At 39.2% G+C, this 12,880-nt stretch overlaps 1 protein-coding gene across 4 annotated transcripts in view; it reads right to left on the bottom strand.

Annotated features, from left to right (window-relative positions):
• LOC139716917 (MAGUK p55 subfamily member 7-like) overlaps nt 1-12,880 on the bottom strand; it is a 97,835-nt gene that overhangs the window by 28,358 nt on the left and 56,597 nt on the right. For all 4 annotated transcript variants that reach the window (XM_071628436.1, XM_071628439.1, XM_071628437.1 and 1 more), the window contains 3 exons: nt 10,897-11,127; nt 8,068-8,149; nt 1,894-1,979 (listed from right to left, as the gene is read on the bottom strand). In XM_071628436.1, coding sequence (XP_071484537.1) covers nt 1,894-1,979; nt 8,068-8,149; nt 10,897-11,127 — 399 coding nt within the window. The remainder of the gene's footprint in view (nt 1-1,893; nt 1,980-8,067; nt 8,150-10,896; nt 11,128-12,880) is intronic.

The following is a 12,880-nucleotide window of genomic DNA, read 5'->3' as shown; positions in this document are numbered from 1 at the left end:
GAGATGTGTGCAGAGAAAACAGACACGCAGACAGACGGACAAACAGACACTCTGGAGTAGGATGTACATTAGGAAACAAAATATATCGGTCATACATAGATGCACAGACAAGACTAACTGGGCCCATAATAGATTTTGGGGGTTATAGCGGTTCTATGCAAGAGATATGCATACAGGAAAGCACCCTTTGAAGTTCATCTCAACATACCCATTCCTATACACGAAGAAGTGGAAAGAGAATAGAAAGGAAGGAGAAATACAGATATAAAGAGAAAGAAAAGAGATATAGGTATACATATATCTATAATGATATGTGTGTCTATCTATATCTATTTATTTATCTATCTGTCTATCTATCTATCTATCTATCTATCTTTCTATCTATATAGCTATATACATGTATATATGAAGAGAGAGAGAGAGAGAGAGGGGGGGGGGGAGAAAGAGAGACAGACTGAGTGGCAGGTAGAGTGAGAAGATGCTGTGTGGAGCACAGGATGTTGTGAAACACTCCCACATCCCAAGATGGCAACAGGGACGCGAGACCCGATCCCGAGAAAACACCTGTCGCTTCCGGCCGGTCCCCCCACCTTCCCCCCTTCCTCCTGTTGCTCTAATGAATCACAGGTAGGATCGGTGGCACTCCTGGGAGATGTTTAGCCCGCCGGCGCAAAAACCGTGTCGACATTGTTCGAAAACAGAGATGCTCTCGGGCTTGTCCTGCTGGCGAATCGCTCCCACCTTTCGCAGCGCTGACAAGTGGGACACGTTCACCGGAAAACTATCATTGCGACTATCCCACGAACAATTGCACACTAGAGATGGAATTCGTTTGTCTACGAGTAATCCTGAAACAAGATTACTGTGAGAGGGAAGAGAAAAAGGGGAATATCTCTGCGGAAGCCACATCTGCTGTGTAATCAAGAATCGTAAGCCGAAAGAGAAGCTCTACGAATACTTTCTAATCTCAAGATTAAGCTCCGGCGGCGTAATCTCCGTCCTGCCCACACTTCTGCTCTGATGTATCTGTTTACATTTGTACATGAATGTGTAGTCATACCACCAGTAATGTTGCCAGAGTAATGAATCATCCAACAATCCAGAAGTTGCTGCTATTAGCATGGATGTTCCAATTAAGATTACAGAGCATCAAATTTCAATTCCTGAGCAAAGCTTTGGTTTTCATGGCTCTTGTAAAACACACAGAGAAATAAACACTGACCTCTTATGGAAGGAAACAAGCAAATAGTAAAGAAGATCAACTGAATTCATTAATTTGAGTGGTAAAGAAGGGTTTTGAATGGTCTGATTTATATAAAATATAGAAGTGATTTGGGCAGAGAGGGAAGATTGAGTGTGATAATAGTAAAATATCAGCGGTCATCAAAAACAGGTGTCTCTGCAGCACAGCAGAACAAATGGAAAGGAATCGAATGTACCAACGTTCCAAGGGACAATTGCCTCTCTGCCTCAGAGCACGGTGATTCAAACTATTAATATAAGAATTAGTATTTCATGGTAGAAAAAGAAAACATATCTCACGGAAGAAAATTATTGTTCGATCAAAATCAGAGGTATCTTGAAAGAAAGTTGAAATGTCCCTATCATGGTGCTACATTCAGGGCGAGATGACAACAAAATTCAAAACCATTCTTTCTTTTTTTATAAATCTTATGCCATGCTCAAGGAAAAGTAGAGATAGATTATCACAGTTTGCAAAAGAGGGCTCCTGCATTCAAGTTTGTCATTATTACTAACCACCTGTTTGTTACTGACATCGGTCTTCCAATTTTAGAAAACACTCTGCAGGTACTCTTGGTATTCTGTCAGGGCCGAGTTGAATAACTCTCTTCCTGTGAGTGAGCCCTCTATCTCTTGAAATCAGACACTCACCAAAAAGTGGGTCACTTCCTCTGGATCATGACCTTTGACTGAAATTCCGTTGACCTCCTGAACTTTGTCCCCAACATGGATGAGACCTGCAGATGTGGTGGTGATGGAGAAAACAAAAGATTGGTGGGGGGGGGGGGGAGGAGAGAAAGAAGAGACAAAGAAATGAGGTACAATGCGGAGAAATTGACACAGATATATATGAATCAAACGTTGATGAAGAAACATGGCAGATGGTGAGCATGATGAAGAGTATGCCAAAGATGGACAGACAGATAGAGACAGAGAGAAAAAGAGATAGAGATATGAAGATGGAATGCAATTGAATATGACATAAGAAAGGAAAGCAAAATAGAGTGCACTTCAACATCAAAATAGACAAAAAATAAAACAAAAAAGAGTATACACAGGGAATACTTTTTTTTCTTTGGTATTGCATCGCAATTTGCTATGAATTTTTTATACCGCTCCAGCACAAACTATCTTTCGTGTAGCAGTTTCATTCAGCAGCATTGTACAGGATACCATTTGAAATATCATTCATTGGCTGAGATCACTACTCAAATGCAAGTTGGAGAATTAATCCAGGATACAGGTGGGAGAAAAAAACAAAATGAGAGACAATGCTGCATGGAAAAAAAAAACCCTAAAGCAATGATCCTGAGGGGTTTTACAATTACAAGAGAACTGTTATGTCTTTCTTAATTAAATCCCACTTCAGAAACATGTCTTCAAACATGTTTAGAGCAACAGAGTATTAACACACTGGCAGAGTCCCCTTGCTTACTGCAAACCGCAGATTACATTTCATGTAACAGCTGTGTCATTTATAAACTCTATCACCTGTCAATAAAGCATGCAACTCCTGATTAACCCTTTCTCTGCCAAAGGCTTTGGACCGTGTTTACAATAATATGAGGTTTGCTGTGCTAATTGACATTCAAAAAGCACCCTAAGGGTTCAGATATGCCAGAGCCATGAAACCTGGTTGTCAAAAAGTGATTGAAGCTTGCCTTCAGATTTACTAAAAACGAAAGAAGATAACTTGATTTGCATGAAACTCATTTCTAAACATGTTTACAAACATGGCCTTTTGCCAATCTGAAAGGGCTCCTCCATTTAGCGATGACCAGAGGATGCTCTGATGCGCACAGGTGCATCATAAAAGATTTGTGCAGACCGGGCGGCACCTGAGATGACCTCCCGATTAGACGTGAAATTCTGGAGGACACCGTAAAGGCAGCACCAGGGAAGGAGAAAGTACAATGAGCCGACATAAAACAGACAAAAAAATGACAACTGATGGTAACATAAATCAGATGCAGCAGTCGCTGGAGGCTAAACCTGTTTCTAGCAGTCATCAAAACATGAGTAAGGGAGCCCTCTGGTGATCGTTATCTCAAGCTGTGATAGGATGTAACTCACAGGTGTGCTTAAAAAGATAGAATGGAATTAACTGATGATGTTGAATGCGTCATGCACCATTATTTGCTACGACGTTTTCCTTCCTATCATTCTTAGAAACATCACAGCGGCATGCGTGAGTCTAATGAGAGAATAGCACGCCAAACGGTAAAAACAATACATGCTCATTAACAAAGCAATGAAAGACCTATTCACACTTTCATGAAAGTGTTTCAGGTTTTTTGTTTTGTTTTGTTTTGTTTTTTACTCCCCACATTTATACCAACTTTGAATACTCTGAAAAAGCTGTTGAATTGTACAGAAATCACTATCTTTATGACAAGTTTAAAAATTTTACTTCTAAACAGGTCAATTAATAAAAGAGAAAATACAAGTGATATACCACTCAGAACTGTGCAACGCCAACAATGAAGAAACAGTGAAATATTTTCAAATGGAACAGAATTTCTAAGACTTTGTAGAAAAAAAATATGCAAAATGCACTATTTGAGCTCCCACTAGCAGAGGTTAACTAACACATCATCCGAACATCTGTCATCCTTCTTCTGACCTAGGTCTTTATGGTGAAAGCAATGATAGAAGCACATCTGTGATGGTCTTATCATGCCAAAGAAAATCTGTTTTCCAGAAATGGTGAACTCATATCTTTGTCACACAATACAAATAAATTGACTCTGAAACACTGCATGAGGCAGCATTTGATTCATCAGTTTTGTTCAAAAGGAAAATGCATAACAAAGTTCATTTCATTCTAATTTACATACCATATAAATTTCTGATAGAGATATACACTTGTAAGTGCCCAAAATGTTTTACTGTTTAAAACAGACTTCACACATTAAATACTATTGAACATACTACACTACGTTTGAAAGTCAGAATTCTATTTTTTCTCCCACTCTTTCTCTCTGCAGTTTGTTTCCCTCATATTTCTTAGGGCATAGAAGGTACATTAAAGAAATTATTTTGACAATTCACGTATCTCACTAGGGGCAGAGATTCAATGTTTTGGTCTTAGACTGACGTTTCATGTTTCTCTCACTTTGGACGGACCCACGACAAATGTTTTACATCACTTTTGGGTTCGGGGACATTTTAGGGTTTCTTCAACTCTTCCCCATAATTCAACCGATGTGTTTTGCTGGTAATTACCCAAGATGAATAGGCACAAAAAACGGTGGGAGCGCCACAATCGCCACCACCCGGCCTGACCCCGCAGGGGATGTCTGTCCCCTAATCGGCACATCCCCCGCCCCCAAGTGAGCCGATGACATTTAGTGATCGTGAGGGAAACTCGTCTTTCCTCGTTACGCGGACAAAGGGGATTGTGACATCACGGACAGGTGTGATGCGGACTCGTGAGTTGGAAACACTCACATGGGGATCCACTCGCCTTTAGTGTGGACTGTTAAAGAAGACAATAACTTTTAATTGCCACGGCTACTTGATGACACTGTCAATCATGTTTGGCAAAAATCAAGAATCTAATTGCCTAAATTAGGTGTTGGAAATTGGCTTTGGACCTGCCGAGGAGTAAATAATGACTGACGTTTGGGGGGTAAATACGGAATCCACTTTAGGATACAGTCATGATGACTGTCCATCCACAGAATCTCATGCCAGTAATCAAACCCATGCAAACAACCCAGTTTCTCCGTAAAAGCACCAAAAGTTATATACTGTTTAAACACGATATTTTCGCGGCATGAAATTTTTTGCGAATGGGAGCCAGCGGCCTTATTCGCAGCATGAAGTTTTCGCAAGTTGCCTCTAACATTCAATGCATTTAGTGTAGACAAGATCTTTAGCATGCATTTTGATATCGCGAAACTCAGCTCTCACGAAATTAAAATGCACGCGAACATAACAGTAAATCTAGCCCTCTTCAATCAAGAAGGCACATGCAATGTATATTTAATGATCACATGTCAAGCAGTGTACACCTTGGACACAATCCTTAATTGGTTTGAATTGGCATTCATGACATACTGACTATAGAATGTCTAACGTTATCCACTGTTACGTGGAGTGGATGTCAAAATAAAAATCAGCTTTGGCTTCTTACATCACTGGAACGTTTGACCCTCTATATTTCACAAGGATGTTTGTGGGTAAAAGGGAAAGGAAACTGTACAGAATGATGCTACCAACAGGTTTGAAATAACTATGAAGAATCTACTCTCCCAAAATACTATTTCAAAATGCTGGGGTGAAAATATCGCATGATAATTGTTTTTGACGAATGTAACATCTAAAGAATAACAGTATTTTTTTTCTTCCTGAGAACTGTATTCATCAGTATTCAGCTTGTGCTAGGTTTTGTGACACTGGCAGTAGAGGAAAAACTTTCCATTCTTTGCATAAACCTTTGCCACTTTATACGAACATGTAAGTGGCAAGGTACTCTTCAGAGGTTTTTAAAGTAATGTTATAATGACTGTGAACACATGCAGTTTAATTGTACTGCACTTGTTGTATACAGAACTCAATGCTAATATCACCATTTCATCATTTGAAGAAATTGTTGTAATCAGTCTCGTCTGGTGTCAGTTTGTTTGCACATATATGGTGCTTGGTCATGTTTCAGTAGCTATGGCTACAGAACAAACTGAAGAAAATTTGAGCCAGGTGTCTGTGCCAAGTCAATCACTAGTGTCATTCCATACAGGCAAAATAGCAGATGTCGATAGCCATCCAAAATACCAAGTATTTTGTACTCATTTAGATGGACATAAATATCCCAAATTGTTCATGCTGAAATCTAGTAAAATGACGCCCCTTGGCCTTGTGTTTATGCACTGTTTTGATCTGTGTTTTGAATGATGGGATAAATATCTTGAGATTATTTGCCAAAGCATTCAGACACTCACTGCAGTGCAACTTATCGCAATATTTCCAAAATAATCGCAGGAGTTCTGAAATAATCGCAAGATTTCTTGGGATATGGACCACAATGCTTATTGTGGTATCGGTAGCTAGTGAAACTTTGATGTCCACACTTGCAAAAACCTTATGATATGGATCGCGAGGTAAATCTCAAGATTTGTATCCCCAAATTTACTTATTTGTGCCAGTGTGAATGCCGCTACCAAGGAGTATTACACAAATGATGCACAGGACAGATCTAGAGTGGATCAGTGAGAATTGGATATATGTGAGTTTAACTTTGGAATTGTTTAAAACTCATGAGCTCAGGAGTGGGTTTTAGACCGTTTCCAAAGTTATTATGGGAGTATCCAGTTTTCACTGATCCATAAAATAGGCCTGCGCATAATTCATTTTATAAAATGGGCCTGTAAATTCATGAAATTTTTCCCATCATGCGTCTGGTATGCGTGGTATATGTCTGGTACAATACTATACAAGGCTTGAGCCATGTGTTTGAATTTTAGCAGACGCATGGCCATGCGCTAAGATTGTACCGGTTGTACAGCTAAGTGTGGTTCATTTAAAAATCAATGCATGATAATTGACCAATCAGATGGAAGAGATTCTAAAGCCCACTTTGTAATTGTCTTTGACCACCTCCTACAATGTGGTGGGATGTATTGTTTCTGCTGACAGGTCGGTAAGTGAAGACTGGCAGCGGTGACCCTTAGTGGACTGACTGGAAGCAGGGCCAGGAAAAAGCACAATTTGGTACAGGAAGGGTTAAAAGGAACAGGAGTAAACCTCACTGTTCATTTTAAATGGGATCTGACATTGAGGGGAGGGGGAGGAGGGAAAATGATCATCTGAGTATATCGGATAGGGGAGGGGAGGAGTGGAAAGTTTAAAGAGCAAATGGGCACCACACAGGAGCGGTGGATAATGTTAGTTGGCAGCTCTACCCCCAGCGGATCAGCGTTCTCTGCTATCGAGCAACGCCAAGGTTCCAGTGACTCATTAATAAACCCTCTAAATCAATTCAAATTCAACAATTTCCTCAATTACTCCCCGTCTGTTCTTCTCATTCCCTTCTCCCCTTTCCAAACAATATCTTTGTATTCTGTTTGTGCCAGTGATATTTCCCCATCTGGTTTGAATTCCCTCTCCTGACAATTATGCTTAATGCTGAATAACCTTGCCACTGTTTCTTTTTAAACCCCCTTTTCCCCCTTTGGAGACAGGACCTGCCTTGAACTCGCTGAAAAAAAGGAAAGAAAGAAGGGAAAAATAAATTCTGATTACTTGACTTTCAGTTGGAAATGTAGAAATTAACCTCAAGCCTTTAACAAGTTTGAAAACAAAAACAAAACAACTTAATGGCAATGGGTGAGAGCACTGAAAACACAAACATAATTGTGTTATCATATATGGAAATGAAAGGGTTGTTTTTGCAGTGGCTCCTTTCAACCCAACTTTATATTCAATCAACATGGCAAACAAACGACTCTGTACAAACATGTTTAATAGATGGTTTACTAACATATTCAAATTTATGGTTGTTTCTTCCACCCTGACATTGTAACAAGCTATTCTATTAACCTGTACCCCCAAACCCTTTTCAATACTTGGAATCCAGTTTGCTGTGCATTAGTTGTTGCTATGTCAGGCAAACCAAAGGCATGCATAAAATTTGAATATGTTAGTAAACCGGTCTATTGCTAAACCATCACCATGAACTCAGAAAGGCGAATGGCATATATGTTGATATGTTGAGGTAACAGTCCAATCTATGCCGTAGAACTACTTTTGCTGTGTTACCACGGTTTGCATACATGCCCTACAAATCACCCGTGAGACTGTGGACCTAGAAGCACAACAACTCACCGCTCCTATCTGCAGCGCCACCATGCATCACCCTGGCAATTACAATCATCCCAGACTTGTGGTCATACTTGATTGTAGCTCCCTACATGACATGAACACAAAATGGAGAGAGAAAAAAACCATATCAAAAACATTTGTGGTTATTAAAGAAGTTCCACCATGAATCAACAAATTCATTGCACTTCTCTGCGGTATGACAAAATCTCACAAAAAAGACACTAGTGTGTTAGAAAACAGACAAGGCATTTATGAAATTCATGTCTAGAATAACTATAGAAAACCAACAGAGTACTAAAGTGATGATGTCACAGTCTTTTGTTACAGCTTTGGTTGGAACCAGATGCGAGCATATACAGTCAGACTAGGTGAGGTTGTTTTGAACCAGTTTCCATGGCGATGAATGGCTATGACATCACACTTTGGTACTGGGCTTTGACTAGAAATGCAATTTACACATCCATAATGTAGCTCCTGAAATACACTACTCTCCAAGCTGGAGAAAAATGTCACATGCTGTAAAGAAAGTGCATTGCCCACAATGGACATGGGTTTATGCATTATTACGGTTTTTCTTGAAAACAATGTTGTCAAGGTTTCTCCCATCTGGCAACAGGCAAGATAAACATTCACCATCATTGCAAGTTACAAAAAAAGTGAATGAGAAGAAAGAGAATGAAGACAAAGGAGATAAAGGGACAGCCCCATGGAAATTTACGCCAGGTATGGAGAACTAGAAATAGACCCCATTTCGAGACATAATAACCCCCTGGATATCCAAGAAGAGCTACATGTAGGCAACTTGTGTGTGACCTTTATCCAGGAGCAATTCTCCTGTAGACATTACTCTATTTCTTCCTTCATTTCTATCATATCATTCGATCCTCCACCAAGTCATTCTGATCACATGAATCTCTTTTAATCTCTCTCCTTATTTCTTGTATCTCGTTTTGCTGTTGTATTTGTTTATTCATATGCACTTCCCCCCAAGAATTTTGGAGGCGTTCCTTTAACTATCTTTACTATCTTATATTATCTTCACAGTCTTCTTGCCTTCTTCTGGATATGACAATTTTAGCTCTAATACTTTAATGAATCATTAAATTCATTCTTCTGGATTTAACTCTTCTGTCTCACTATGTAAATCTACTTGCATCTATTGTCATTTGTATTCCCTTATATGCCTCCAGATTTGTGCTGTATTTTGCAATATAAAAAGACAGAAAATGGTCGAATATGTGAGCAAAGAAGTGAACTGAAACACAAAAACAAAAAAGTGTGCACTGATAGTTCATCTCCCTCTGGATATTCACTGTTTAGCTATCAGCTATAAAGAATTAGGTATTGTATCGTTGCTGGGGCGACAAGACCTAGCTCGTATCTACAAAATGTCAAATGTTCAGGAGAACAAAAAAACATGGCAGCCAAAGCACTGTATCCAATGGGATAGACATTCCTTTGACATGCCATGGTGGCTTCATTTTTTGGGTAAGACATCTAAGATTTGGACAGGACATCACTTTATTGATTATTTGACCATTAATCCAAAAAAGTAATTTTCACCAAAATTGTAGATACAAGGTCTTGTCACCCCAGCGACGATATGCACTTCATACTGTTCAGCTACTATAGCAGCTACACAAGCGTTTAATTTGGTACCACCTTGAGACCGGTGGTTAACCCAGAATGGGCTGGCTTCCAAACCAAGCGGAATCACGTGCATCCACTAAAAATTGGTCGACACCACGAAAAGCAGGAATTGGCTCCCTCCCCAGGTCACCCCTCAGATATAATCCCTCTTGATTTATCTCCTTCGTTCTCTATCTCCCCCTCTCTCTCTGCCTCCCGATTCATTTTCTCCTTCTTCATTTCTCTGGACTTCATTTCCTTTACACTGGTTTCACTTTCAAGCCCTACATCATATGTTGACTAGATTGTCCCCCCCTCTAAAAAATAAAAAGGAACAGCCTCCACAACGAGTGGCAGAATCATATAAAACTAATAAAAAAAGCACAGAAATAATCAACAGAATAACTTACATTCCCTATCAGAGACAGGATGGCCAGAAATCTCAAAGTGAGGAACCAAATGTTTTAATATTCTGCTGACTCCTACTATCACGGCCCAGAACCACCTGTTGGGAATAAACCCAACTGCTGGCAATTGCGGACACCTCTAGATCTCTCCCCAGTGTTGATGCCTAATTGATAAGTAATTCGCCGCAGCCATTTCACACTTTGGTTGGGGCATGGAACTTTTGAAAGGGAAATTGAATTGTGTCTGGGATATGTTCAGTGTATGACATCATATCTTGGAAAGAAAGATTAAATAAAGGTCTCCATCTCCACAGATGCATAAAAATGCATGTAAGAACAATTTTGGTTATATGATCGTGATTTTTGTTCTGCTCTGAATCACATCTTGATTTCAGTCAGCAAAAAAATAAGATTGCACTGAAGGTACCTCGACATCATTGGGTAATTAAATAATTTCTCCTTTTTTAGTCTATTTGTCAATTTGATTTTAAGATGTCCTACACTTTTGAGAATGACTGTGAAAAAAAACCTCGGAAATGAACGGAGTAATGTACACGTGCACGTTACATCCATTTCGAGATCAGAGTCGATAATTTTGCGTGTTATTAGACACATGAAGAGTACCCTACTCAGGAAATTCATGAAAATAAAAATCGTATGATATATATACGGTAAATACAGTACACTATGATATTACATACAATGATGAAAAAGATCTATGAACATATCTATGAATCTGATGATGCCACCAAATTGCATTCCATATGTATATTTGTACCAAAGGGTGCGTTCTCACCAGAGGTTCTACGCTTTTGACGAGTTTGACGATTTTGACACCAGCCTCTTCATCATCACTGCAGACAGGTGTGAGGTCTTCGGGGAACTCGGGCGGCAGCTCCGGCGTGTAGTCCTTGTTCGCGATCTGGTCGTGGATGTCGAAGATCGCCCTCATGTGGGCTCGCGTGAGCAGGCAGCACAGTTCCATGACCTCTGGCATGCTGACAAAGTGTTGCAGCTCCTCGCAGACCTGTACGAAAAACCAACAAAACGAGAAAACAAGCAGCAGAAAGATAAAATATACCCATCCACATAGTATGAAACTCAAGTCTCATTCTGAAGTGTACTGTAAAACAAGAAATATTCGCGACATGAAATTTTCGCAAATTGAAGCAGACAGCCTTTGCTGCGGCATAAAATTTCTGCAAATTGCCACTGGCATCCAATGCACTACAGTGTAGACAAGAACTTTCGTGTATATTTTAATTATGCGAATCTGGCTCTTGCGACATTCATGAAATTAAAATGCATGCAAACATTTCTGGTTCTAAAGTAAATACACATATATTTTGTATTCTTTTGTACACTATATTATGATGATGACTGGTAACTGACTTTTATCACGCAGCGGGAAACCCCATTAATTTGCACATTGCTACTGTAGACACAGTAGACAATGGGGGAATTATGAAGAAAATGACAGTTATCAAAATGTTGAGTTTGTGAATAGCCATTAAACTATTGATATCAATGTGATTCCAAATGCCAAGGGATATATTTTGACGGTCAAGGAATCTGATAATGTAGATGATATGAATGCAGGACTTTAACACAAAGTGGAAATCAAAAAATAGGTTGAAATGAGCTGCTCGGTGGAGGTCTGTACTCTCTGAGTGCTTTCTAGTTCTGTATATAAGGGAAACAAATCCTTTAACTCACTGTTTTTGCTGACAGAACTCCTCATTTGCAAGGCAAGGGAAAAGTAGGTGAGGTCCCAAACACATACCAAATGACTGTATATTACAACATTATAGGAGATGATATACATTGTATGCCTGGAAGGGAACAAGCAGACTGATCCAGCTAAAGGGTACGAAATATCAAAATGCTATTGAGAGATTAATAACATCCCTGAAATAGCATTTCAAACCCTGAGGTTAGAACATCCAGGACTCTCCCGACAACAAAAATCCTCACCTGTTCTTTCTATGGATTAGTCAAATAATTTTATGAATAGCGATTATTTTACACTTACAAATTTTGTGGAAGCTATGTATTTTCGCAGCACCACCAGCATGCCCACATGTAGCTAGCTAGCTATGCACAACTACTGTAAAAGCTGTTATTTTTGCGAGAGTTTAATTTTTGTGAATTTCACGAGTCACTGTTGGGTCGCAAATTCAACAACACTTGAGAATATCACTACCTGATCTTGATCGCATTAGATTTTCAGACAGGCAGTAGTTAGTGCACTTAACGATTGCCTCCTGTCAAAATGTGAATACAATATTTCGCGAAAATGTCTGTAACCTACTCACTGGCGAATGTATCGGTACACAAAAATTATAGGTTTTACAGTATACAGAACTTCAGTGTCTTTGAGTGCATATCTCTTTCTTTCATGAAAATTAGAGACTTCTCTGCAGTACACCAAAGCACACATTTTCATCCCTTCCCTATTTAGAGTGTCCTCTCAGTCTGCACATCAAATGAAGCCAAGCTTAATCTTTAAACAGAGCAAAAATAGACTTTAAATACTGTCAAAGTGGACATTTTTGCGCAATCAATTATTGATTTTTTTTTTTTACTCAGCTGGGCACAATTACTTTCAAGTGTGTTTAATTCTGCATAATGAAAACATTGGTGCTACATGTAATGAGCCAAAATCTTTGTGTGCATTTATTTGCACTCGTTTCTTTTCACGCAAAAACAAATGCATGAAAATGTCCACTTTTAAAGTATCTCACATACTAACACACAACAGCGAAATCATATCATATGTA

Source organism: Diadema antillarum, unplaced genomic scaffold (genome assembly GCF_040938485.1).
Source record: "Diadema antillarum isolate AM-2024a unplaced genomic scaffold, OU_Dant_1.0 scf00000071, whole genome shotgun sequence".
In the NCBI taxonomy this organism is placed as follows: Eukaryota; Metazoa; Echinodermata; class Echinoidea; order Diadematoida; family Diadematidae; genus Diadema; species Diadema antillarum.
The sequence above is the reverse complement of the archived record's forward strand: the minus strand, read 5'-3'. Positions and strand labels throughout refer to the sequence as shown.